The 26,577-nt window shown below is 43.3% G+C and overlaps 1 protein-coding gene across 1 annotated transcript in view; it reads left to right on the top strand.

Moving 5' to 3' along the window:
• Positions 1-26,577, top strand: part of FBLN5 (fibulin 5) — a 111,147-nt gene that overhangs the window by 13,545 nt on the left and 71,025 nt on the right. Inside the window, exon 4 of the mRNA XM_061611970.1 lies at positions 2,472-2,720. Within this exon, the coding sequence (XP_061467954.1) occupies positions 2,472-2,720 (249 nt within the window). The remainder of the gene's footprint in view (positions 1-2,471; positions 2,721-26,577) is intronic.

The raw sequence follows: 26,577 nt of genomic DNA, 5'->3' as shown, positions 1-26,577 counted from the left end.
TGTTCATGTGTGGATAAACGTACACAAAAGCGCACACGATAAATGAGAACTGGTTGACCCATGTGCACATCAGCACTCTGGTGTGTACACAGCCTGAATCAAAAAATCTAGATGGCACTATTGTGATGGTAAAAATATAACAATAGACTAAGTAATTGGCAGTTCTCTTCCCTTTAATGGTACCCCAAAATCTATCACCTGAAGTGTGTCTCTTCAGCCTCCCTAATGGTAGGGCCAATTCTGTTTCTCACTGAGGCTATGTAGGAGTTGGTGGGGGGGGGACATTTTCAAATACTTTGAATTACCCATGGATATCCTAGAAGCATGCAATAGTGGTGTTTTTAAACTGTATAGTGAGAGGCCATGACTTACCTTATATAATCATGATATATGGGCATACACCAACCTTTTTTGTAATTTTTCCTGCAAAATGGATATGCACACACTCATGCAAATAACAAAACAACTATAATCCCTTGAATGGGAACAACCTTGATTCTCCAAAATGCCGTTCACTCCCTAATCTTATTAATCAGCTTGTTTCTGTCTGAAATCAATTCTTTCCAACATGAAAAAACCTAAACCCTAAAAATGTTGGTGAGAGCTAAGAGGAAATCTGAAACAAATTCTCAGGGTTTAACATCCTGTATCCATGTTTATGCAAGCAAGAGTGTAAAAGAAGCTTGCCGTTCTAGACTAAGAGCCAAGTTTCACAGCTGCTAAATCAAACCATCAGTGTTGGGGGGGCAGTACCACAACTCTGAAATTTCTATCCTGATGCTTTTGAACAAATACATTAGCATTTTGGACAGTTCCATAAAAGTTCAGACTAAAACTCAGAGTGAATTCCACTATCCCCACTGACATTACCACTGACTTACCAGCCACTACTGCCAACCGGGAAGCATTGCAGGAACAAAAATGTCTTCAATTGTTGGTGGAGGAACAGATGTTTCAAAATGTGATGAAATCATGGGGGTTGCCTAAGATTTTTTTAGTAGTCTATCTTAGACCAGACCTCACTGTTGGTGTGTATTTATTTTGTCATTGTGGGTCTACACTGGGCCCATTAGATCGTTCTTCACTGTGGTATGACAAGATGATAAACATGGGGGTCTGGACAGTTGCATGACTGCTTTTTGTATTTTACTCCTCACAGAGCTATAACTCCCAGTACCCTTAACAAATTACAATTCCCAGAATGCTTGGGGGTAGGTGGGGTGGTCTTTAAATCTATGGTGTGCCTGCATCCCTAGTGTTTTAACTCCTAGGAGCTCCCTCAGCTTTGCCAGTGATTTGAGAATTGGGGGGGGGCATTTGAAAAGTGAGTGAGAGCATGTTGCTCCCTTCCCCTGGGGCAGCTTGAATCCCCATGTTCTGCTTCCCACCTCCATGCCTTATGCATTTAACCACTGGCTACTGCTGCTGCCAGTGTGGTGATTCTGGTTGTTGTTGGTGATCCTTGTTGTGTGTGGCCTGGCCACTCCCCTTAGCTATTTGATACCAAGGTATCTGCCTTGAACCCTTGTCCCAGGGGCTGTGTGTGCTTTGTGCAAGCCCCATTCTACAAGACGCTTCAATGGAGTGTTGTGCAGGCTCTTTCTGCCTCCTTGTATATTGTCTCCCAAAACAGTGCTCACGTGGAACATAATGGGATTTGAAACCCTGCTTGAAGGAAAGGCGAGGGACTAGCTGTAGAGGAGTTGTTGCTGGCTCAGCCACTGGGGCTGATGGAGTGGAGGTGCTGTGGTGTCATTTTGCCTGTTGTGTATGCATGTGGTGATGCAGGGGAAAGTGCTGGGGGGGTGTCCCTGTCACAAAATTATTGGCTCCTTCTGGATGTGAGCAGCGTGTGGGCATTGTCACCAACACAGTCCCTGATTGGTGGGTGCAAGTGGCGTTTCCAGGGGCACTCTGGGTGCGTCTGTCACTTTCTACACTGTTTTTGTATTTTCTGTTTGTGTGTTTTTTCCTTCTGGGCTGAGTGCCCAGTGGATATGGGTGATGTTCTGCCAGTGTGTAGCAGCGGCGTATCTCTAGTCCCAGCATAGTGTGAATACAGGATTACTCTAGCCATCAACTCAACCTTTAGGACCAATTTTAATCAATGAATTTGGGATTAGAGGCTTTATTTGTTAACTTAGTGATATGGCGATTATTGTATTTGAGCCCATTCTGTTTTATATATGTTACTGTAATAGGGGAAAAATATTAAATATGCCCTTTCCTCGTAACAGTAAGTTATAGCTTAAACATTTTTTAATTGTAGAATTTTCTCACACTTCCTTCAGTACTATAAAAAGGCATTTATACTGAAATGTTGCTGATATGAAAATGCATATAAATGTAAGCAACTATTGAATGATAAATTGATTAAATGTGTATACATTTCAGGTGATGAATCCACTAAAAAAACCATCTTTTAATCAGCAGAGTGCCATACTGCTTTTCCCATATCTGCATTCTTTCAGATGTTGATGAATGCCGGACTATTGTGGAGGCCTGTAGAGGAGATATGGTGTGTGTTAACCAGAATGGTGGCTATTTATGCATACCACGAACAAATCCTGTTTATCGGTCACCATATCAGAATCCTTATGCTGGTGCATATCCACCGCCACCTCCAGCCCCAGCTCCTGCTCCCAATTATCCTGCTGCTGCAAGAACTCCTCTCATTTGCAGGTTTGGTTACCAAATGAATGAAAACAACCAGTGTGTAGGTAAGTGGCAAAATATCTTATAGATCCCTGTATACATGTTTTTTTAAAGTGGTGGTTGTGTTATGATTATTATCTGAAATTTATTTCCTATTATTTTTACTAATCCACCAATTTTATCCCAAATTGTTGTTGTTATTATTGTTCTTACTCATCACCATAAGGTCCTAGGATGGACTTCAACAGTGTAAAAAGTACAGACCTACATCCAATGTTGCCAATCTGCTCATGCAACAGAATTCCTCTACTATCCCCTCCAGCCCCTTGTATACTTTCAAAATTAGCTCCAGAGGGTTAGGGGCATAGGGGGAGGAGAGGAGAGGAAAGGAAATGGAAGTCCTGTTGCACTAGCTGTACTCTGCTCACATACTGTTGGATATAACCCACAATATTAAAACAATGTACAATCAGAAAATTAGGGTGGTCCTAAAAACATGCACTGGTTCAGTGATTGGCCACTGATTTGGAAGAGCACATGTTAGGTCAGAAGGTAGTCTATTTTGCAGGGCTGTGGAGTTGGAGTCGTGGAGTCGGAGTCGGAAGCAATTTTGGGTGGAGGAGTCGGAGAGTAGAAAAATAGAGGAGTCAGAGTCGGAGTCGAAGGTTTGGCGTACCGACTCCACAGCCCTGCTATTTTGTTTTTTAATGGCCCAGATCTCAAAGGTATGTGTGCTCAAGAAGATATTCAGAGTGGCAAGCAATAAGAGTAGGCATGGTCATCCTTCTGTACTTTATCTCATTTACTGTTCCATTTGGTGAGGAGGCATATGCACCACGCTTTGATCCTTTATTTTGCCAGTGCAACAATCCATAAGCTCAAATTGATCACAGTAAAAAACATTTTTAAGTACCCCAAATATTTGGTGTGTAGGTTTGCACTGATGTTCCTGGCTTCATAAGTGCCTGAAGAGTCCATGATAACTAATAGGTAAAGAATATGCAACATTCTTGTCATGACCCATGTTAAGTACCATCTCTTGCTATAGCTAAGCAGCTATGCACTTGACAATAGCAGCTGTTCTCAGGGACTGGAAAAAAACTAACACAGCTCTGATAATCCTTACATCTACTTGCGATGTTTGTTTGTTAATTTATTTATTTATTATTTGATTTATATCCCGCCCATCCTCCCAGCAGGAGTCCAGGGCGGCAAACAAAAGCACTAAAAACACCTTAAAACATCATAAAAACAGACTGTAAAACAAAACATCTTTAAAAACATTTTTTTAAAAGCTTTCAAGACATCTTTTTAAAAAAAGGTTTAAAGGTAAAGGTGTCCCCGTACTTGTAGTGCGAGTCGTTTTCGACTCTTAGGGTGACGTCTTGTGACGTTTTCTAGGCAGACCATATATATGGGGTGGGATTGCCAGTTCAGTCCCCGGCCTTTCTTTACCTCCCAGCATATGCCGGGTACTCATTTTACCGACCACGGATGGATGGAAGGCTGAGTGGACCTCGACCCCTTTTACTGGAGATTCGACTTCCTCCTTTCGTTGGAATCGAACTCCGGCCGTGAGCAGAGCTTCAGCTGCGTTACCGCTGCTTACCACTCTGCGTGAAGATTGAGGGGACATATGATAGCACTCTTCAAGTACATGAAAGGTTGTCACACAGAGGAGGGCCGGGATCTCTTCTTGATTGTCCCAGAGTGCAGGACACGGAATAATGGGCTGAAGTTGCAGAAAGCCAGATTTCAACTGAACATCAGGAAAATCTTCCTAACTGTTAGAGCCATACGACAATGGAACCAATTACCTAGAGAGGTAGTGGGCTCTCCGACACTGGAGGCATTCAGGAGGCAGCTGGACAGCCATCTGTTGGGAATGCTTTGATTTGGATTCCTGCATTGAGCAGGGGGTTGGACTTGATGGCCTTGTAGGCCCCTTCCAACTCTACTATTCTATGATTCTGTGAATTCCAACACAGACACAGTCTGGGATAAGGTCTCAACTTAAAAGGCTTGTTGAAAGAGGAAGGTCTTCAATAGGCACCGAAAAGGTAACAGAGATGGCACCTGTCTAATATTTAAGGGGAGGGAATTCCACAGGTTAGATGCCGCCACACTAAAGCTCCATTTCCTATGTTGTGCAGAATGGCCCTCCTGATAAGATGGTATCTGCAGGAGGCCCTCACCTGCAGAGTGCAGTGATCAACTGGGTATATAAGGGATAAGATGGTCTTTCAGGTATCCTGGTCCCAAGCTGTATAGGGCTTTGTACACCAAAACTACAACCTTGAACTTGGCCCAGTAGCAAATGGGCAGCCAGTGCAATTATTTCAGTAGAGGGGTGACATGTTGGCAAGCAATACCCTGCCCCAGTGAGCAGTCTGACTGCTGCATTTTGCACCAGCTGCAGCTTCTGGACCAACCTCAAGGGTAGCCCCACATAGAGCACATTACAGTAATCCAGCCTGGAGATTACGTGTGTGGACAACAGTGGCCTGGCTGTCCTGGTCCAGAAATGGCAACAGCTGTTTTACCAGCTGAAGCTGTTAAAAGGCACCTCCTATGATGGCACAGGTCATGATAATACATCAGCGTAGTGGTCTTTGCACTACATTGTGCTTTCCTTATTTTGTCCTCTAGACTTTAAGCTAAAAATTATTCCTGCTGGAGCTAATTGTGTTTAGATTAGGATGTCACATTGGAGTCATCCTATAACCATGCACAGAACTGAAAGTTGTAAAACTAATAGGATGGATAGGGGAGGGGAACACAGTGAGAGCAAATGCTTGGCTGGGCTTCTTTTTGGAGACTCTGTTTCTGTCCTATGCCAGATACTTCCAGTGATGCATTGTGTCAGCCTCTCTGTACAATTGGTTCAAAGTTATTTGCCTCCTCCCTTTGCCAACCTCATGCCCTCCAGGTGTTTTGGACTATAACTCTTATCAACCCAGCCAACACAGCTGTGCTGACTGGAGCTGATGGGGTTATAGTTAAGAACATCTGGGGGGAGGGAACCACATTGGCGAAGACTGATTTCAGTCATTAGACAGAATACATAGCAAACAAGGTTAGGGATTGTCCAATCTACTTATGTTTCATCATGTCATAGGTGTGACTTTTATTCTGTTCATATGATGTGTCTAATTTGATATGATGCATTTTGGGGGCTTTAAAAATACTAATATTTTATTATTATATTTTATGGGATAGTATCCAGGACCTTGCATATTGACATCCACATACATGTGGTATGTTTCATTCACTCCTTCCTGCGATAAATATCCATTAAAGCATTCTTTGCATTTGCACGGGAGACACTTGACTTACCTAAGTTTGGTTGTTATGAGTGAACTTCTCTGTAAATATTATCTTCTGCTGTTAAACCGGAACTATTAAAATGGCACCATTGAAGATATTTTGGTTTTTAGGTTGGTGTTAACAGACAGCTCATTCTTTGATATTTTGGTTGTTTCTAGAAAGGAAAATGTTCCTAGTCTATACCAGTACATCCCTTTCCACTGTTGGTGTGACATCATGCCTGTGAAATTTTCAGGCATATGATTGGCCATTGCTGGAGACAGAACCCTTGACTGGATACATACTTTTCTCATGTAGCAAGGCAGCATTTAAATTCTTAAATGCATGTAATAATTACTCTAAACCAGTACTGGAGCATCCAACAATAGTTGAAGATCTCCTGCAGTGCTTCCATACTAGGAAACCAGAAATTCAACATGACTGCGGTGTCTTTGTAATCATATGATCTTGGAGAAATTAGTGTGCGGCATGATACATGGTTGTTTCCCCATGTTTAGGGAGAAAAGCAGAAAGGTAGTGCACAAATGAGTGTGGGAGTATATTCAGCACTGGAATCTTAGAATCACAGGACTGGAAAGAAAGCTGTCCAGCTCACTACTCTAAGGCATGCCAGAAATGTCTGCCAAATGTAGGAATATGTAGAACAATCTAGATAGCTTAAGCAAATGGCCCAAGTCATCCTCTACAGAGGAAGATACACACACCCTTGGTCACTAGCCAATCTGACGAGTGAAAATCTCTTCTCAGTCCCAAATATGGAATTTAGTTTGAGAACTAAATATGAAGCAGTGTCCATCCTTCAAGCCTGCAGCCATGGCAATTTTGGGTGCCTCCAGAGTCAAAGGATTTCAAGATGCAGAGTTGGGAATGGCCAGTCCCTGAGACCTTGGGGAGTCTTTGATGTGATTAGTAGACAGTACTGGACTGGATGGACCAATGATGAGACTCAAGATAAGGCCACTCCATATATTTTCGTGCAGAGAGTAAGGACAGGGGAGAAATTTTAATGCGAACTTAACTTACTAATTTGCACTTTCCAACAGAATATGTGAACCAAAATGCAGCAGTCTTTAGAAATTTGCACTTCTACAACTTTTGTGATGCAGTTCTCCAACCAAGCAGCGTGACAAAACTGAATATATAGGGGAAAGTGTGCACAAAAATGAATGTATTAATAAATATAAAAGTACATTAGGACAAATTGCTTGCAAAAATATTAGGACAAATGTGCAATAATATGCTGACAAATTTTCATGACAACGTTTTAAAATAAAAATTTGCTAACTGATGTGAAAATGTGACAAACAGAACTTAAAGTTGAAAAAAAGAGAAACTGAGAGAAAGCAAAATCGATAGATTTGTCCATCCCTAGTTCTGAATAAGGGGGAGGGACTACCCAATGCTAGAGGAAATGAGAGTTCCCACGTCCCATCCTGGAGGCTTTGCTTGTCACTTTAAGAGCTCAGAGCAAGTTAGGGAGCATGTAGTGGTGGTGTTGCCTTCTGGTCCAAAGACAAGCTCCACAAGAAACAAGGCATTCTCAATCACTGCTTCAGGGTTGTGGGATCTTCTGCTAGAAGAAGTCTGCCAGAACATGCTTTTGTTAGCATTTAGGAGGGGCTGTAAAACATGGCTTTTAAGGAAGGCTTTCAGTGAGATGCAAGCTGGAGAGAAGGGTGAGTGAATGAACCATTGGAGTAGCAGGGCCAGAGGGACCCTACTGCATACTCACTCACTGTCCCAAGCTCTTAAATGCTGGGTAGTCTTCATACTTAACCAGATTCCTGCATTTAAATGTTGGTGCACTGCAGACATCTCCTGCCTTGCACTTTTGAGTAATTCATATGGTTTATACATGTGCTGTATTGGCATAAATCATGTTGTTAGGAGAAGCTCTGCAGTTTGCATGTTTGCCAGAGCTGAAATGTGAATAAGGATAAAAATATCCTTAAACAACCATGTACATGCATTTAGGGCATTGCAGTCCAGTTGGGTCTCCCAGGCATATCTACATAGAACGTGCATGGGTATTTTAGGACTCATTTTGGTATTTCCATGACTGTATCCATAGACACAATTGCTATGAAACTGTTTGGATCCAGGTGGGAATAAATTGCATTCCTGAAGCAAAGCATAAAGCATCAAATCTAGGCCAACATTTTTGATCTGGCTGTGACCCCTAACTCATTCAATTTTTGACTGTTTTTCTTTCGAGCTCCTAGCATGCTTAACCATAATAATTACCCTTTTGTTCAAAGAACTCAGCCCAGTCACCCTTGGCACATCTTGACTGAAGCAAAGCCTCACGTTCTTTCATTACACATTCATAAGCTGAAAGTTCCTTCCAATTTCCCTTCACCCCACCCCGCCATTTCCTGCTTCACAATGATTTTCATAATCCTTGTTCAGTGTTGCTAGAAAGAAATGCAATGAGTAGCATTTTTTCTAGCTTTCATTCTTGCTAAAATGTTTAATGCAGTGGCTGCAAGAAAAAGCAAAGATATGGAAACATGGAAAGGGGTAAGGAAAGAAAAGCCGTATCAGTAAAAACAGGAGGGAGAAAATAAGAACAGTGAAATGAAAGAAAAATGAAGAGCCAGCCCCCCTACTTCTCCAATTGGTAGGAAGTTCAGACAGTGGCCTTTTACAAGGTTAGTTTCCTCATCAGGAGACACTGCTGGACTTACAGTATTATTATAATAAATGCTTATTTACAAATTCACAAGATGAGCCTGGATTTGCAGGCATGTGCCCACATAGACAGTCCTAGTTTTAAAGCTCCATCAGTTTCCAAAAAGCAGCAACATACCCAGTAGCAGAGCTTGGAAAAGTTACTTTTTTAAACTACAAGTCCCATCAGCCCCAGCCAGCATGGCCACTGAATTGGGCTGATGGGAGTCGTAGTTCAAAAAAAGTAACTTTTCCAAGCTCTGCCCAGTAGTGGCTGGTGCCCACTGGGGCTCGTGGGGCAGAAGGCAGGGAGGCCAATAGTGGATGGAGCCAGAGCCAATGATAGGTTTCTCCCCATCCTCCTCCCTGCTGAGTTCTACAAGGACAAAACTGGGACTTGGGAGGAGGCCATCCCCTGGTCTGGTCAGGCAGGTGGGGAATGGCTGAGGACAAATTGGTGGGGCACTGCCCTGTTTGCTCTAATGGGCCAGCCTCCACTGAATATACCCTGGGAGCCCACAAGGCCCCTCCTCTTGTTAGTTATCTGCAGAACTTGGACTTAGTTATCTACATTAAAGAAAAACATTCTTTCCTTCACTGCCCTCCCCCCCCAAAAAAGCAGGCAAAGTATAGCTTGTAGATGCCAGCCATCAATGGCCATTAGATGTTAATGAGCAGACAGTGTTGTGATTGTTTCCTCTCCTAGCATCAGGGAATTCCAAGGCATGCATCTTTGGGGATGTGCTATAGCTCAGGGGTAGAGCATCTGCTTTGCATGCAGAAGATCCCAGCTTCTATCCACAGCATTTGGAGGTAGAGCTGGGAATATCTCCTGTTTGAAACCCTGGAGAGCTGCTGGCAATCAGAGTAGGTAATATTGAGCTAGATGAACTAATAGTCCAATTTGTTTTAAGTGCTATGTTCCTATGGTTGTCACCTTTTGGGAAGAAGGGTTCTGTGGATTTAAAAATGCCATGTGAGGCAGAAATGCAGCAGGCATAGTGTCTTCTGGCATGGAGATGCACTGATGGAAAATGCTTCACCTAATGAACATCTGCCTGCCATGCAGCCATTCCTGATATAGAAAAAAGGTAGCAAGCATATGCCTTCCATAGTTACTGTCCATACTTCCTTTGGGATTGTCTGAGTGCTGAGAAATTGAAAAAAAGAAATGAAGCAGCAGTACAGCTTTAAAGGTAGGACGGAAACACACTCACTGTTCTGCTGCTTCCAGTGCATCGCCACCTTTCTCCTCCGAAAACGGGGCACACAATGCTAGTCAAAACCCACCCCTTTTTATTGTAAAACCTGGTGGGAGCAGCTTGAATGTTCATTTGTTTTTTAACTCAGCTTTAAAGAAATTTCACAACTGATTGGCAGAGCAATGTTCCCGCTCCAGGTGTGGCTAATGAGAATGCTTTGATATGGCAACTAGTGTGTTCACAGCCGTAGTGTATGGAGGAGGAAAAGTTGTAGGAAGAGGAGATTGGAGATACAGATATACTTGTGGTTTTGCTGGCTTCAGTGCACCTCCACCTCCATTTTCTGAACTGTGGGGACACACGACACCAAGCAAACTCTGCCCTCTTTTACTCCAAAACCTCAGAAGGTGCACTTTACCTTGCAGACAGCTTCACACAGACTTCAAAACGGATTGGGCATCAGCCACGTTGCCTCCCCAAATGTGTCCAATGAAAACACTTTGCTGTAGGCTCAGGCAGACACAGTGATTGGCCCAACACTTTGCTGTGGGCAGTCCTAATCAGCAGTGGGGAAGGGAGATGTGGCCAGCGGTAGGCAGAGTTGTTTCAAAACAGCCAGAGAAAATGGTCTGGATGCTTTTAAAGCAACTAGTGTGTCTGCTGCCTGAATCTTCTCATCAGCATTTTACATCTCATGCTAAGTGCATTCTCCTCATGTCTCTTCCCAGGCAAAAATCCTTTCTTTTTTTAAATCCATTTTTTTGGAATTGTGAAGCTCTCCAGTAAATTAGCATGCCAAATCTTTTAATCTTTGTACAGTTTTATACTGATATAATTTTTTTCAGAGTAGAAAGTGTTTTATGGTTCTTTTCTGATCCTTTCTCTCAATCAGCCTTTGAAGAAGGCTGTTCCGATTCCTATTTTTACACACAGGGCACTGAAGACAAGGCATAAATGTTTTTTCCCAGGGCTGCCCCAATGAGTTCCATGGATAAGCTTGAATTCAAGCTAGATAGCTGAGTTCCAAGTGTAACACCCTGTCCTCTGGTTCTTATGTTTGTTCATTCCTAGTTGTCCCCCAGGAAATATGGTTAGCAAATAAAAATTAGGGAGGGGGGTTGAGGAAGGAGCTCTTTTATTTTGGATCACTTTTACAGTGCTTTTCAATGCTGTACAGCACTGTAAAACATTTTTCAATGTCCTTTGCCCCCCCAAAAAACTTACAGGGCTTTTTCTGTGGTTACACCTCTACTACAGTGTTATTCTTTCTTCTAAATACCATGATGAAAAGTTAGATGGTCTCAAAATTCATTATTGTCCATAATATCAGAAGGGCTAAAAAACAAGAGACCACTCATATTGTAGCTGAAGTGTAGAGTGGATAAAAGCCAGCTCCCTATCTTCCATCGTTTGATTGTGCTGTCCCCTAGCACAGTGCAGCCTCCTGGCATGTAAGAGGTTATATCTGTACAACAAGGACAGGTGGATCCATACAGGTAAGCACCAAAACCTGGGAGCCATCTACTATTTGCAAAGGAAAAGACAGAGGGGTACATGGTAGTATGGCTGAACAATTGACTAACTGTACCCTACAGCGGTGCCTGTGTTTTTAGAACAGATTTTGCAATATATTATTTCTGAAAAATAAGGAAAAATAGATAATTGAATTGTTAATATGATCATGAAGTTATATTTGGGCTATTCTTTGTTCTGTATTTTTTCTTGTTCATAAACTAAATATTTTTTTAAAAAAGACAGATTGGTGGAAATCCTTTGACTTTTAGGTACATACATGAAACAGCAGTACAATGTATGTATGAGAAGTTCACATTCTTTCATATTCTCTTCAGCCAGTGTATATACCCCCCCCCCAAAACAATATCTTGTTATATCTCTCATAACTTGACGATGGATAAAAACTCAATCTGCTTCAGACGGAACACAGGCCAGAGCTCATTTTAGAGCCTGTCATGTGGTGGTGATGGCAGCGAAGAAAGTTCACTTCTCTGCCACCATTACATCTGCTCAGTGTTGTCCAGCAATGCTTTTCCGGGTGGTCCGGAGTCTTTTGGGGTTTGGTACTACATTAGACTCTGAGCCCTCAGTCGCTCATTGTGACATGTTTGCGAGGCACTTTGCAAATAAAATTGCCCGTATTCAGACTGACTTGGACGCCTCATTGTGCCAGATGTCCCCAAGGCTTCCTCTGGTCATTTTTCTGTGGATACATTTCAGCTTGTAAAGCCTGAGGATGTGAACAGGACTCTGGGAGAAATAAGAGCTACTACTTGTTCTCTTGACCGAAAATCTGCCAGAGTGGGAGTAGCTGACTGGTTGGAATATTTAAATAACACCTCCTTAAGGGAAGGTTCTATGCCAACATTGTTGAAGGAGGCTGTGATAAGACCTTTGTTAAAGAAGCCTTCATTAGATCCTGCAGATCTTAACTTCCACCCAGTCTCTAATCTCCACTTTTTGGGCAGGTGATTGAGAGGGTGGTGGCTGCTCAGTTCCAAGTTTTCCTAGATGACTATCTACACCCCTTTCAATCAGGCTTCAGGCCTGGTCATGAGACAAAAACTGCCTTGGTCACCTTGCTTGATGACCTACGCCAGGCACCAGACAGGGAGAATGAGTCCCTGTTGGTGCTGCTGGACCTCTCAGCGGCCTTCAATACCATCGACCATGGTATCCTTCTAGGCCATCTAGCTGGGATGGGATTGGGAGGCACTGTTTTATGGTGGCTCCGGTCCTACCTAATGGACAGGACCCAGAAAGTGGTGCTGGGAGACTACTGCTCGACCCCCTGGCCATTGGCCTGTGGGGTACCACAGGGTCCCATTCTATCTCCCATGCTCTTTAACAATTATATGAAACTGCTGGGAGAGGTCATCCAGAGATTTGGAGTACAATGTCATGAATATGCTGATGATACAAATCTCTCTCTCCCTACCACCTAATTGGAGGGGGGGAGAGCTCATTCTAAATCGGTGCCTGGAGACTGTGAAGGGCTGGATGTAGGGTAACAAACTGAAACTTAATCCAGACAAGATGGAAGTATTGCTGTTCAAGGAGAAAACTGTACCAGGGATAGAGCTGCAACCTATTCTGGATGGGGTTGCACTCCTCTTGAAGGAGCAGGTCCACAGTTTGGGAGTCCTCCTGGATCCTGGTCTGCTGCTTGATCATCAGGTGGCTGCGGTAGCCAGGAGTGCTTTTGGCCAACTCAAACTGGTCTACCAGCTGCGCCCGTTCCTGGAAGCAGTTGACTTGGCCACAGTGACACATGCATTGGTGACATCAAGGCTTGATTACTGTAAAACACTCTATGTGGGGCTGCCTTTGAAAATGGTTTGGAAATTACAGTTGGTTCAAAATGCATCAGCCAGAATGTTAACTGGAGCATGGCGCAGGGAGCATATCACCCCTGTGCTTTATCAACTCCACTGGCTCCCAATTTGTTTCCGGGCCCAATTCAAAGTACTGGTTCTGACCTTTAAAGTCCTAAATGGCCTTGGACCAATGTACCTGAGGGCTTATGCTCATATGTACCTGCCCAAGATTTAAAATCATCTGCCTCTAGTCTCCTCTGCGTGCCTGGAATGAAAGATGTTAGACTGGCAGGCACATGGGAGAGAGCCTTTTCAGCTGTGCCCCCCAAGCTTTGGAATACCCTACCCCAAGAAGCCCGCTCTGCTCCCTCCCTGATGATTTTCCAGAGACTTCTGAAAACCATCTTGTTCCAGAGAGCCTTTGGGAGGGACTGAAGTTAGATCCTGAACTGATTTTAGCGTTCTATTTTAATTTTACCTCTTTAGTTCCTTCAGAACCACTCTCCTATTTTAATTTATTTTAATGTTTTTGTGATCTTTATTATGTACAATTTTATTATGTATATGTTCGATTTTATTGTAAGCCCCCCTGAGTAGCCTATTATAGGGTAGAAGGGCGGGATAGAAATATTTTTAAATAAATAAATAAATAATTTTTGAAAACAACTTTATTCTCACAGCTGAAATTGTGGGCAGCAGTTTTATCATACCTTGCTTGAAATTTGGTAAGGCCCAGGGTACCAGATAAAATGTTTGTGTGGACTACAGTTTGGTAATTTCTTGAATAGATAATACAAGGAAGGAAGGGGGGGTAGCTTACCTGTTTCCATGCATTTGTTTGGATATATCTAGCTCTCAGTCTCCTTGCAGGTGAAATTCACACTACAGTTGGGAAACAGGCTGGGTCCAAACTCCATGAGGCAAACAGTGCCCTGTATAGAATTTTACCCCTCAAGCAGTGACTCTAGCAAGCATATTGGCTAGAGGGGCCATAGATTGTTCGAACTAGAGCCAGACTGGAATGTTTTTCTCACACTCTTTTGGTTTTGGGAGTTGAATTATTTATTGCCTTTTTATCCAGACCTTCCTTTAGGGAGCTCAGACAACGCACAGGGTGTTCATGTTAGTCTCATAAAAACCCTGAGAGTTATACTAGGCTAAGAATGCACAGTTATAAGATGGGGGATACTTGGCTCAGTAATACTATATGTGAGAAGGATCTTGGGGTTGTTGTTGATCACAAGCTAAATATGAGCCAACAGTGCGATGTGGCTGCAGAAAAGGCAAGTGCTATTTTACGCTACATTAACAAAAATATAGTTTCCAAATCGCATGAAGTATTGGTTCCCCTCTATTCGGCACTTGTTAGGCCTCATCTTGAGTATTGCATCCAGTTGTGGACACCACACTTTAAGAAGGATGCAGACAAACTGGAACAGATTCAGAGGAGGGCAACAAGGATGATCAGGGGACTGGACACAAAGCCCTATGAGGAGAGACGGAAAGAACTGGGCATGTTTAGCTTTGAGAAGAGAAGACTGAGGGAAGATATGATAGCACTGTACAAATACTTGAAAGGTTGCCATACAGAGGGCCAAGATCCCTTCTCAATTGTCCCAGAGTGCAGGACACAGAATAATGGGCTTAAGCTGCAGGAAGCCAGATTTTGGCTGAACATCAGGAAAAACATCCTAACTGTTAGAGCGGTACAACAGTGGAACCAATTCCCTAGGGAGGTGATGGGCTGTCCAACTCTGGAGGCCTTCAAGAGGCAGCTGGACAGCCACCTGTCGGGTATGCTTTAATTTGGATTCTTGCATTGAGCAGGGGGTGGGACTCGATGGCCTTATGAGCCCCTTCCAACTCTATGATTCTATAAAGTGGTCTATGGCCAAATGGTGAGTTTCATGGTTGAATGGGGATTTGAATCCAGATTTTCCTATCTATCCATGACACTATACAACGTTAATCTGGTTTGTTCGATGTAGCTTTGTGAAAAAGCCTCGGGCTCATGTTCCTTCCCTCTCACCCCCAGCATGGCTTTGAAGGTGGCTTGTTTTTCTGAACTGCAGTTGCCTAGGTATGGACATAACAAGTAACCATGGTTAGTTAAAAATGGAAGCAAAAGCTTTCAATCTCCTCCTTGTAGCTGTGCCAGAGGGGAGTCAATGATCCTGAAGCCAATTCATGTAACACTAAAACATAGTATATCACTGTGTCTGAATCAGGCCACCAACTCTCTGTATTAGTTGCTTATTCTCTGCATTGATCACTGTCCTTGCTTTTCTTCTGTTCCAGCTTTTTCTTTTTCTCTTAATTTCAGCATTGCCAAATCCATTAAATCCAACATGTGTCTGTTAGTTCAGTCTGTTCTGATTTAATTTAGCATGGGAACCATTTTACATGCTGGGTAAAAGTACACAAAGAATGAACAAATTAATTTGGCCTGTTGTTAAGTTTTCTTTACAGGTCACTAAATGATTCTGAAAAATCTGTCTGTTTCACTGAGAGCATCTGCCCATGTACTTATGCCCTTGGGATATATAGGTAGTTGTACCTCAGGGAAATTGCCATTTTCTCACAGATTATGCTATGCGCAGCTGCACTTTTCAGTGGAAGAACCTTACATATAAAAGTGTATTTGCATAATTATAAGCAATCATTATGGAGCACATGTGCAGGTCATCAAGGGTGTAGTCGTCTGACGTCTCGGTGCATCTTAGACCTGTTACCTTTTGGGGGGCAGGGTCTCAGCAGGGTCCCTTTGTCTCCAGCATCCTACGATCAGCATGAAAAGGGAGTGTGTTAGCCACTGAGAAGGGTCTTCTAACAGGCTTCCTTGTCCTTTCCTTCTAACTGGAGCCAATTAGAGTGAAAGAGGTGAGTCAGCCAGTGAGAAGACTCTTCTCAGTAGCTAACACTCTCTTTCATGCTTATTGGCTCCTGGGGACATCTGTTGTTGTGGGAGAAGGCATTAACAAGGATCTCATTCTCAACCCTGCAGGGTTGGAGGGGTATGGCTGTGACTAATATGAAGAGACCCTGCATTTCTGAATTTACCACAACACTACTGCAGGTCATTCAAGGAAGTACTGAAAACTGTTATTATTTGGACATGTTTGAAGAATAGGAGTACATAGTGCTATTTCTCAGCCATGCTGAGAAATGAAGAGGGAGGGAACTGTGGCCCTTTATGTGTTGCTAGACTACAGCTCCTGTCGTCTCTTACCAATGGCCATGTTGGCTGGGACTGATGGAAGTTGGAGTTGAACAACATCTGGAGAACCACAATTCCTCATCTGAGTTGGTCTTGTTAACATAAATGTGAGTTTTTCTCTTTCCTCCATTCCAAATAGCCATATTCTCTGGTGATCAGCAGTACCTATAGAACAATGGAAACAGTCCACTTCTGTGACTGTTCACATTAACAAACTGTGCTGGAATTATTATTCATTTAAATTATATTAACCACACTCTTCAACTGAAAAAGGCTCCCAGATAACTTCAACTGAAAAAGGCTCTTTGTGTGTGTGTTATGTGCCTTCAAGTCGATTACGAATTATGGCGACCTTATGAATCAGCAACCTCCAATAGCATTTGTTATAAACTACCCTGTTCAGATCTTGTAAGTTCAGGTCTGTGGCTTCCTTTATGGAATTAATCCATCTCTTGTTTGGCCTTCCTCTTTTTCTACTCCCTTCTGTTTTTCCCAGCATTACTGTCTTTTCTAGTGAATCATGTCTTCTCATTATGTGTCCAAAGTATGATAACCTCAGTTTCATCATGTTAGCTTCTAGAGATAGTTCTGGTTTAGTTTGTTCTAACACCCAGTTATTTGTCTTTTTCGTGCTCCATTGTATCCACAAGGCTCTCCTCCAACACCACATGAGTTAATTTTTCTCTTACCCGCTTTTTTCACTGTCCAATTTTCACATCCATACATAGAAATCAGAAATGAGAAATGCCATGGTCTGAAAGATCCTGACTTTGGTGTTCAGTGATACATCTTTGCATTTGAGGACCTTTTCTAGTTCTCTTATAGCTAACCTCCCCAGACCTGTAAGCTGTTATAGCACAGTGGGGAGGAGAGCCTGGCTGGGAGTCCAGAGTCTGTGAGTTCAAATCCCCGCTCGTGTCACCTGGGTGTAAAGGGCCAACTAAAGATCACCCCCACAGTGAGTGTCTCAGGGTTTATATGCCCTGCCACCTGTGCAGCCGTGGGCAAGCTGCATAGTCCCAAGGAGCCCAGTTGTCCCCCAGCTGACAGTTACGGACAAGGAAGGGGCTGGCTTGTGCAGCTGTGGCAAGCTGAGCAGGCCCTAGCCAGGTGTGGAGGACTAGCCCCAGAGGGAGGCAATGGTAACCCCCCTCTGAATACCGCTTACCATGAAATCCCTATTCATAGGGTCACCATAAGTCAGGATCGACTTGAAGGCAGTCAATTTCCATTTTTCCACAGACCAAGCCTTCTACTGATTTCTTGACTATTGTCTGCATTTTGCTTAGTGACTGTGCCAAGATATTGATAATCCTTGACAAGTTGAATGTCCTCATTGCCGAATTTAAAGTTACATAAATCTTCTGTTGTCATTACTTTAGTCTTCTTGACGTTCAGCTATAGTCCTGCTTTTGTGCTTTCCTCTAAGGGCTCATCCAGACGACTGCAAAATGTGTGACACGCCCGCTATGTGTGTTCATTATTTTTCGGTCATCCAAATGACGTCATTTGCTGTTACGCATTTTCGTGGGTTAAATCTGCTCCTTGCAATACTGGCAAAAATATGATTTGCTGTTTAAAATTGGGAATCATCCCCTGTGCCTTCAGGAGGTAGGATGCAATACCGTGGACTTTACCGCTGATGGGTGGTTCTTGGGCGTTTCCCCTTGCCCCTTCTCCTCATTCCAGCCAATCACGTATCTGCACTTTTGCACATGTGCGAGAATAAGCCCGGGAAAATTGAACCAATCATCGCAATGGTGGGGTGTTGGGGGGGGGGTCTGCAACTACTGTGCAGATGCATTTTATTTTTTGCCAGCCTGCGAACTGGATGGCCGCTCTGGGTGAGATCTGCAATGCACAGCAAGTGAGAAAGGGGCTTCTGGTCGGTTTCACGCCTGCCTCCAGAAAGCTTTGTCAATTTCATTCTACTGGCTGGGGTTTTTGTTTCAAATCATTTCCCCTTGGGAAGGAAAGGGAGAAGGAGGGGTGTGTGACACGTTTCTTGCTTTTTTGGAGAAATAAGTGCAATTGCCAGCGTGTGTATCTCCTTAGAGATTGGAGAACCATAGAGAATGAAATTGACAAACCTTTCCCGAGGCAGGCGTGAAACCGACCAGCAGCCCCTTTTTTGTTTGTATTTGCGATATTACACTTAAACGAATGTATGCTTTTCTGCCTTTATGGAAATTTAAGGAGATACACACGCTGGCAATTGCACTTAATTCTCCAAAAAAGCAAGAAACGTGTGACCCCCCTCCTTCTCCCTTTCCTTCCCTCTGCGAAATGATTTGAAACAAAAACCGCAGCCAGTAGAATGAGATTGACAAAGTTTTCCTGAGGCAGGCGTGAAACCGACCAGCAGCCCCTTTCTTGTTTGTATTTGCGATATTATGCTTAAACGAATGTATGCTTTTCTGCCTTTATGGATATTTAAGGAGATACACACGCTGGCAATTGCACTTATTTCTCCAAAAAAGCAAGAAACGTGTCACCCCCCCTCCTTCTCCCTTTCCTTCCCTCCATGAAATGATTTGAAACAAAAACCCCACCAGTAGAATGAAATTGACAAAGCTTTCCCGGGGCAGGCTGAAACCGACCACCCACCTCCTTCTCCCTTTCCTTCCGCAGCAAGAACTCCTTTACAGCCATATTGTGCTTCGTTGCAAAGGGGGAGAGGGGCATACATCATGTTTTTGCTGACCAATTGGTTGATAGGGGGAGGTTTTAGAGGCAGAACTTGGAAACAGCGAATAGAATGTAGGGGTCTTACCACTGCGTGTGCGGGTGCAAAAAAAAAATTTTTTTTTGTTGGGAAAGAGCGAACTAAAAGGCAAAATGAGGACTGTCAGATGACAAACCGAATATGGAAACCGTGGATTATCCTGCTCCGTTTGGATAAGCCCTAACTTTCATCAGCATTCGTTTCAGATCAATACTGGTTTCTGCTAGTAGTATGGTATTATCTGCATATCTTAAATTATTGATATTTCTCCCTCCAATTTTCACACCTCCTTCATCTTGGTCCAATCCTGCTTTCCGTATGATATGTTCTGCATATAGATCAAACAAATAGGGTGATAAAATACACCCCTGTCCCAAACCTTTTCTGATGGGGAACCATTCAGTTTCTCCATATTCTGTCCTTACAGTAGCCTCCTGTCCAGAGTATAGGTTGTGCATCAGGACAATCAGATGCTGTGGCACCCCCATTTCTTTTAAAACTTTTCATAGTTTTTCATGATCTACACAATCAAAGGCTTTGCTGTGATCTATAAAGCAGAGGGTTATTTTCTTCTGAAATTCCTTGGTCTGTTCCACTATCCAGTGTATGTTTGCAATATGATCTCTGGTATCTCTTCCCTTTCTAAATCCAGCTTGGACATCTGGCATTTCTCGCTCCATATATGGTAAGAGCCTTTGTTGTAGAATCTTGAGCATTACTTTACTTGCATGGGATATTAGGGCAATAGTTCGATCATTGCTGCATTCCCTGGGATCCCCTTTATTTGGAATTAGAATGTATATTGAACACTTCTAGTCTGTGGGCCATTGTTTTATTTTCCATATTTGTTGACAAATTTTTCTCAAAATTTGGATAAATTCAGTCTCAGTAACTTGTAGCAACTGTATTGGTATGCCATCTATTCCTGCTGATTTGTTTCTTCCAAGTATTTTAAGAGCAGCTTTCACCTCACATTCTAAAATTCCTGGTTCTTCATCATACGGGTCGTCCATGAATGAATCTGTCACCCTTGCATCTCTTTTATAGAGTTTTTAGTGTATTGCTTACATCTTTTATTTTATCTCAGTCAGTTAGTGTGTTCCCCTGTTGATAATTCAACATCCCTGCTCTTGGTTTAAATTTCCCTTTCATTTCTGTAATCTTTTGGAATAGGGCTCTTGTTCTACCCTTTTTGTTGTCCTCTTCTATTTCTATACAGTAACTATTGTAATAGTTCTCTTTGTCCCTATGTATTAGTTGCTATATTGTTGCATTTAGGGTTCTGACCATGTTTCTATCTCCTTTTGCTTTTGCTTTCCTTCTCTCTAACCATTTTAAGAGTTTCTTCAGTCATCCATTGAGGTCTTTCTCTCTTTTTAACTAGAGGTATTGCCTTTTTGCATTCTTCCCAGATAATGTCTCTGACTTCAATCCATAGTTCTTCTGGTTCTCTATCAACTAAGTTTAAAGCCTCAAATCTGTTCCTTATTTGATCTTTATATTCTTCTGGGATGTTATTTAAATTGTATTTTGGCATTATGATTGCTTTGTTGTTGTTCTTTAGCTTTACTCTGATTTTCAATATGACCAGTTCATGATCTATACTGCAGTCTGCTCCTGGTCTTATTTTCACAGAAAGTATGGAACTTCGCCGCCATCTGCTACCAATTATATAATTCACTAATAAGCAAGAACCCTTGCGGTTTAAGAACGTACCTATAGCCCACAGATATTTCTATGAAACTTGTTAACAGCAGGGAAACAGCAGCTATAGTGAATGCACCAGGGGAGCAGGAGACCTGACCTCCTCTCTGAGATATTGTACTGCCCTACATATGTGTCAAAATGCAAACACAATTTGGGTTGGTCTTTCACAGTCCAATCCACTTGCTGTGTAGCTTGGAAAAAATTGGTAACATGTGACTCTGAGCACATGGTGAGTGGTGGCAACACCTGCCATCAGCCCAAAGAATAGAAACAAGACATGTGCTGTGCTGATCTTGTTTTAGCAGAGAGGAAGCAACATTATTAAGACAGTTGATATAGTTCAGATGGTCACTGGAGCTCTCTCAGAGGAACAGGAGTCTTCTCTCAGCACCCTTCACAAACTACACTTCCCAGGATTCTCTGGGGGAAGCCATAACTGTCTCAAGTGAAATCAAAGTCTGGTGTAGGTGTGGTCCCCTGATTAGCCAAGCCCAGCAGCTGTGAGTCTGGCTTTTAGAACTTTCAGAAGTTGGTTCTTACTGAGCGTGCCCGATGTTATAATTGGGTTCCAGCCAAAATTTCTTAAATTAATTGAAAATCAGCCAGGCATTTTTTAAACTTTTAAACTGCAGAAGATGAAGGTCACAGTATGGGGCAAGGTCATAACAGGATTACAGGTACTCTGTGAACATGGCTGATTTTTAATGAATTTCAACAGATTATGAGAACTCTGACAGAAAAAAGTCCAAAAAGGCTCTGAGGTTTTCCCCCCGCTCTTTTTAGACATTGAACTCTCTATTCTCTGACTGTTTTGTGTATCACCATGAAAATTGAGACGGTTGTTAAGCAAGCGTTTCTGCGTTCAGGACTATAAGTTTTGTAAGGTTTTGTTTTGAAATGAGCTTATGGGAAGCATCAGAATGACATGGGGTATTTTCAATTTAACATTGCGGAATGTGAAAAATCCACTCTGGCTGTAGTATACAGCCACTCTTGTGGCTTAGTATACAGCCACTCTTGTGGCTGTATAATCAATGTGATTCCTATATTGACCATTTGGTGATGTCCACATGTACAGTCGTCTTTTTGGTTACTCAGAAAATGTGTATGCAACAAACAAATTATTGGCTTCATAGTGTTCAATAAGTCTTTCTCCTACTTTAATTTATATCTCCTAATCCCCATTTTCCCACAATTTCTAGTTCTTCTCTGTTCCCTACTTTTGCATTCCAGTCCCCCATGATTATCAGCACATCTTGTTTTGGTGTGTGATCAATTTCTTCCTGTACTTCTGCATAAAATCTCTCCAATTCCTCTTCTTCTGTGTTTGCTGTTGGATCCTAGACTTGGATGGTGGTTATGTAACTTATGTTAATAGGTTTCCAGTTGAATCTCATTGATATAACTTGCTCAGAGTTTGCATTGTAGCTCCTAATTGCCTTTGCTACATCACTTCTCACTATTAAAGCAACCCTGTTTCTTCTTAATTTCTCATTTCCTACATGAAATATTTTGTAGTTGCCCGAATGAAAGTGTCCCATTCCCAAGTATTTCTTGCTTGACAATTTCTGACTTTCCCTGGTTCATGCTTCTCACATTCCATGTTCCTGTTGTGTACATCATACAACTCAGGACTCTCCTTTCTCATCTGTGCTTATAGTTAGCAATAATAAGATGGTTTCTGACCTCAGGCTTGCAATCTAAAGGTACTGTTCATCATTTTAAAAAAGTCTGTGCTTCTGTTTTTTCCTCTGTTAATCACTTATATAAGGCCTGGTTCAAACACACGATCATAACTTGACTGCAGCATCAAGTATTGACATGCATGTGTGAGTGGACCATTCTAAAATTAATGCCACAGAGAGAGAACTTTCATGATACTTTAAGCAAAACACTCTTCAGTGGAGCCAGTTCACACCTGCAACATGTGTGAACCAGTCAGTCCTCAGTATGAACATCACAGGAACATAAATTGAAATAATTATTAATGTGAATATGGTCTAAATACTTCTAGTCCTACAGCTCCAGGCCATCAAATACTTATCTGCTTTCTTGTGGCTCTTGCCAGAATATTCCACTGAAGACCTGGGCATTATTTATTTTATTAGATTTCTATCCTGCCCTTCCTCCCAGTAGGAGCCCAGGACAGCAAACAAAAGAACTAAAAACACTTTAAAACATAATAAAAATAGACTTTAAAATATATTAAAACACAACAACTTTAAAAACATTTTTAAAAAGCTTTTAAAAAGCTTTGTTCAACAAAAACAAAAAGGTTTAAAAACACATTAAAAAGCAATTCCAGCACAGATGAAGAATGGGATAAGGTCTCTACTTAAAAGGCTTGTTGAAAGAGGAAGGTCTTCAGTGGGCACCAAAAAGATGGCATCTATCTAATACTTAAAGGGAGGGAATTCCAAAGGGTAGGTGCCATTACACTAAAGGTCCATTTCCTATGTTGTGCAGAACGGACCTCTTGATAAGATGGTATCTATAGGAGGCACTCACCTGCAGAGTGCAGTGATCGATTGGGTATATAAGGGATAAGATGGTCTTTCCAGTATCCTGGACCCAAGCTGTATAGGGCTTTGTACACCAAAACTAGAACCTTGAACTTCGCCTGGTAGCTAATAGGTAGCCAGTGCAATTCTTTAGCAGCAGGGTGACATTTTGGCGATACCCTGCCCCAGTGAGAAGTCCTGCCATCGCATTTTGCACCAGCTGCAGCTTCCGGACCAAACTCAAGGGTAGCCCCACATAGAGTGCATTACAGTAATCCAACCTGGAGATTACCAGTGCAGACAACAGTCGTTAGGCTATCCCAGTCCAGAAATGGCTGCAACTGTTTTACCACCCAAAGCTGGTAATAGACACTCCTAGCCATGAAGGTCACCTGGGCCTCTAGCAACGAAGATGGATCCAGGAGCGCCCCCAGACTATGGACCTGCTCTTTCAGAGAGAATGCGATCCCATCCAAAGTAGGCAACTGACCAAGTATCCGAACTCGGGAACCATCAATCCACAGTATCTCCATCTTGCTAGGATTCAGACTCAGTTTATTGGCTCTCATCCAGTGCACCACTGAGTCCAGGCAGCGATCCAGGGCTTGCATGGCCTCTCCCGGTTCAGATGTTACAGAGAAATAGAGCTGGGTATCATCAGCCTACTGCTGACATCTCACCCCAAATCTCCTGATGACCACTCCCAAGGACTTCATATAGATGTAAAACAGCATGAGGAACAAGATGTTACCCTGCAGCACCCCACAGCACAGCTGCCAGGGGTCTGAAAGACAATCACCCAGTGCTATTCTCTGAGAATGTTCCTGGAGATAGGATCAGAACCACATTAAAACAATGCCTCCAGTACCCATCCCAACAAGCCGGCCCAGAAGGATTCCATGGTCAATGGTATCAAAAGCCACCAAGAGATTAACTAAGAATAACAGGGTCACACTCCCTCTGTCCTTCTCCTGATAAAGGTAACCCATCAGGCGACCAAAGCCAATTCAGTCCCATGACCAGGCCTGAATCCAGATTGGAAAGGGTCAAGATAATCTGTTTGATCCAAGAGTACTTACAAATGCTGTGCCACAATCCTCTCGATCACCTTCCCTAAAAAGGGGGTATTTCCAACAGGGCTTAGTTGTCACAAACCAGTGGATCCAGGGTGGGCTTTTTCAGAAGCGGTCAGATCACTGCCTCTTTCAGGGCAGCTGGGACCACTCCCTCCCCCAAAGATGCGTTGACTACATCCTGGATCCACTTAGTCATACCCCCTCAGCAAGTTTTAATAAGCCAAGAAGGGCAAAGGTCAAGAGGACATGTTGCTGGCCTCATCTTCACAAGCACCTTGTCCACATCATCAGGACTCATCCACTGAGTGTTCCCAAGAGGTTGAAGCAGACGTTGCACTGGACACCTCACTGGGGACTACAGTAGATGTGGATGGGACATCAAGATTGCTACGAAGGCGAGCAACTTTACCCTCAAAGTGCCTTGCAAACAATTCACAGTGGGCCTCTGAAAGGTCTAAAACTCCATTTCCTGGAGCTGATGTCCACAGACCCCTGACAATACAGGAAGCTCCACTGGACGGCTGCTTGAGGATGTGATGGTGGCAGAGAAGTGAGCCTTCTTTGCTGCCCTCACTGCTGTATCATAGGCACGGTTATGAAGTTTTACTCATGCCCGATCAGCTTCACAACACATCTTTTGCCATCCAGCCTGTTTCATTGCCCTTAGCTCACTGGTGTACCAGGTGCAAACCGGGCTCCACAATGTCGGAGAGGGCACTCGGGTCTAACCGTGTCAAGAACCCAATGTGCCTTACTGTTCCACAGCATGACAAGGGCTTCAACAGGGTTACCTGCTCTATCTACTGGGAACTCTCCCAGGGCATTCAGGAATCCTAATTACATTAGTCTCTGGGGGCGGACCATCTTATTCTAGCCACTACCCCTGCAGGGAAGGATTAGAACCATAAGTCTAAACTTCACCAGGAAGTAGTGTGTCTATGACAATTGTGTGACATCCACCACCCCCATCTCCAGACCACTTGTTCCTCCATCTGGAGCAAAAGCCAAGTCGAGGGTGTGCCCTGCCCTATGTGTCAGGCCAGTGACAACTTGAGACAGCCCCACGGTCGTCATAGAGGCCATGAAGTCCCAAGCTGGAACACTAGAGGCAGCCTCAGCATGGACATTGAAATCACCCAGGCTTATCGTTCTGGGCTCCTCCAATACCACAGCTGAGAGGGCCTCCGCCAGCTCGGTCAGAGAAGCTTCCGGGCAGCAGGGTGGATGGTACACCAGCAGCAACCCTCATTTACTGTCTCCTTGGCCCGACACAAAGTGCAAACACTCATAGCTAGCTCTAAGACAGAGTGGTTTCCTGGTGACAGAGAAGGAGGTTCTGTAGACCACAGCAACTCCTCCCCCCCCATACCTTCAGCCTGTGTTGATGTTGCACCAAGTATCCAGATGAGCAAAGCTGGGTCAGATCAACTCCTCCCGGCTTACCCACCAAGGTCCCGGTAATGCACACCAAATCAGCACCTTCGTCCACGATTAGATCATGGATGAGTATGGTCTTATTGGGTACCGATCTGGCGTTAAACAACAACACACACAGGCCAGTGGGCACAGCAGATGAGCGATGAGGAACCTGTCCATGAGAGGAGTGGGAGCGAGGAACAAGGTGTAGATAGACTTGCCCTCATCCTCTGTGGTAGTTCACCATCCCCCCATGGCTATACCTCCCTCTACCCATGATCACTGCAATTGGGGTGGCATCACCCATGTTCCTCCTTTCTAAGACTCCTCCTAAACACCTGATATGAACCCAACATGAGCCCACCAACAAAACTTACCTCAACCAGTTATCCCAGTAGGCCTCTGAGAGAATTGGGAACAGTCAGACCCACTCAATATCTTTCATGCAGGGCACATCTACTCTGTTTCAGATTGAACGGATAATTCCCAGTGTTTCCCCTGTTCGCAGAAGATGATCCAGCGCTCATCCAGGCCACCTGCTAATTGAGCATTCATCCTGATTTGCTTGCATAGGCGTTGTCCCATCTTTATTTGGCATTTGTTCTGCTTTGTTTGCAGGAAGATAATATAAGCATTCATCCTGATTTGTTTGTGCAGTGTTTACATATGACTTCCTGTTAATCATTTGTTCATCCCACACTTTTCAGTGCATTTCCCCGTCACTTTCCTAACTGCAAAAAGCCCTTTTT

The sequence above is a fragment of the Rhineura floridana genome, chromosome 2, assembly GCF_030035675.1.
Source record: "Rhineura floridana isolate rRhiFlo1 chromosome 2, rRhiFlo1.hap2, whole genome shotgun sequence".
Taxonomy (NCBI): Eukaryota; Metazoa; Chordata; class Lepidosauria; order Squamata; family Rhineuridae; genus Rhineura; species Rhineura floridana.
This window is presented reverse-complemented; position numbering and strand designations above follow the sequence as displayed.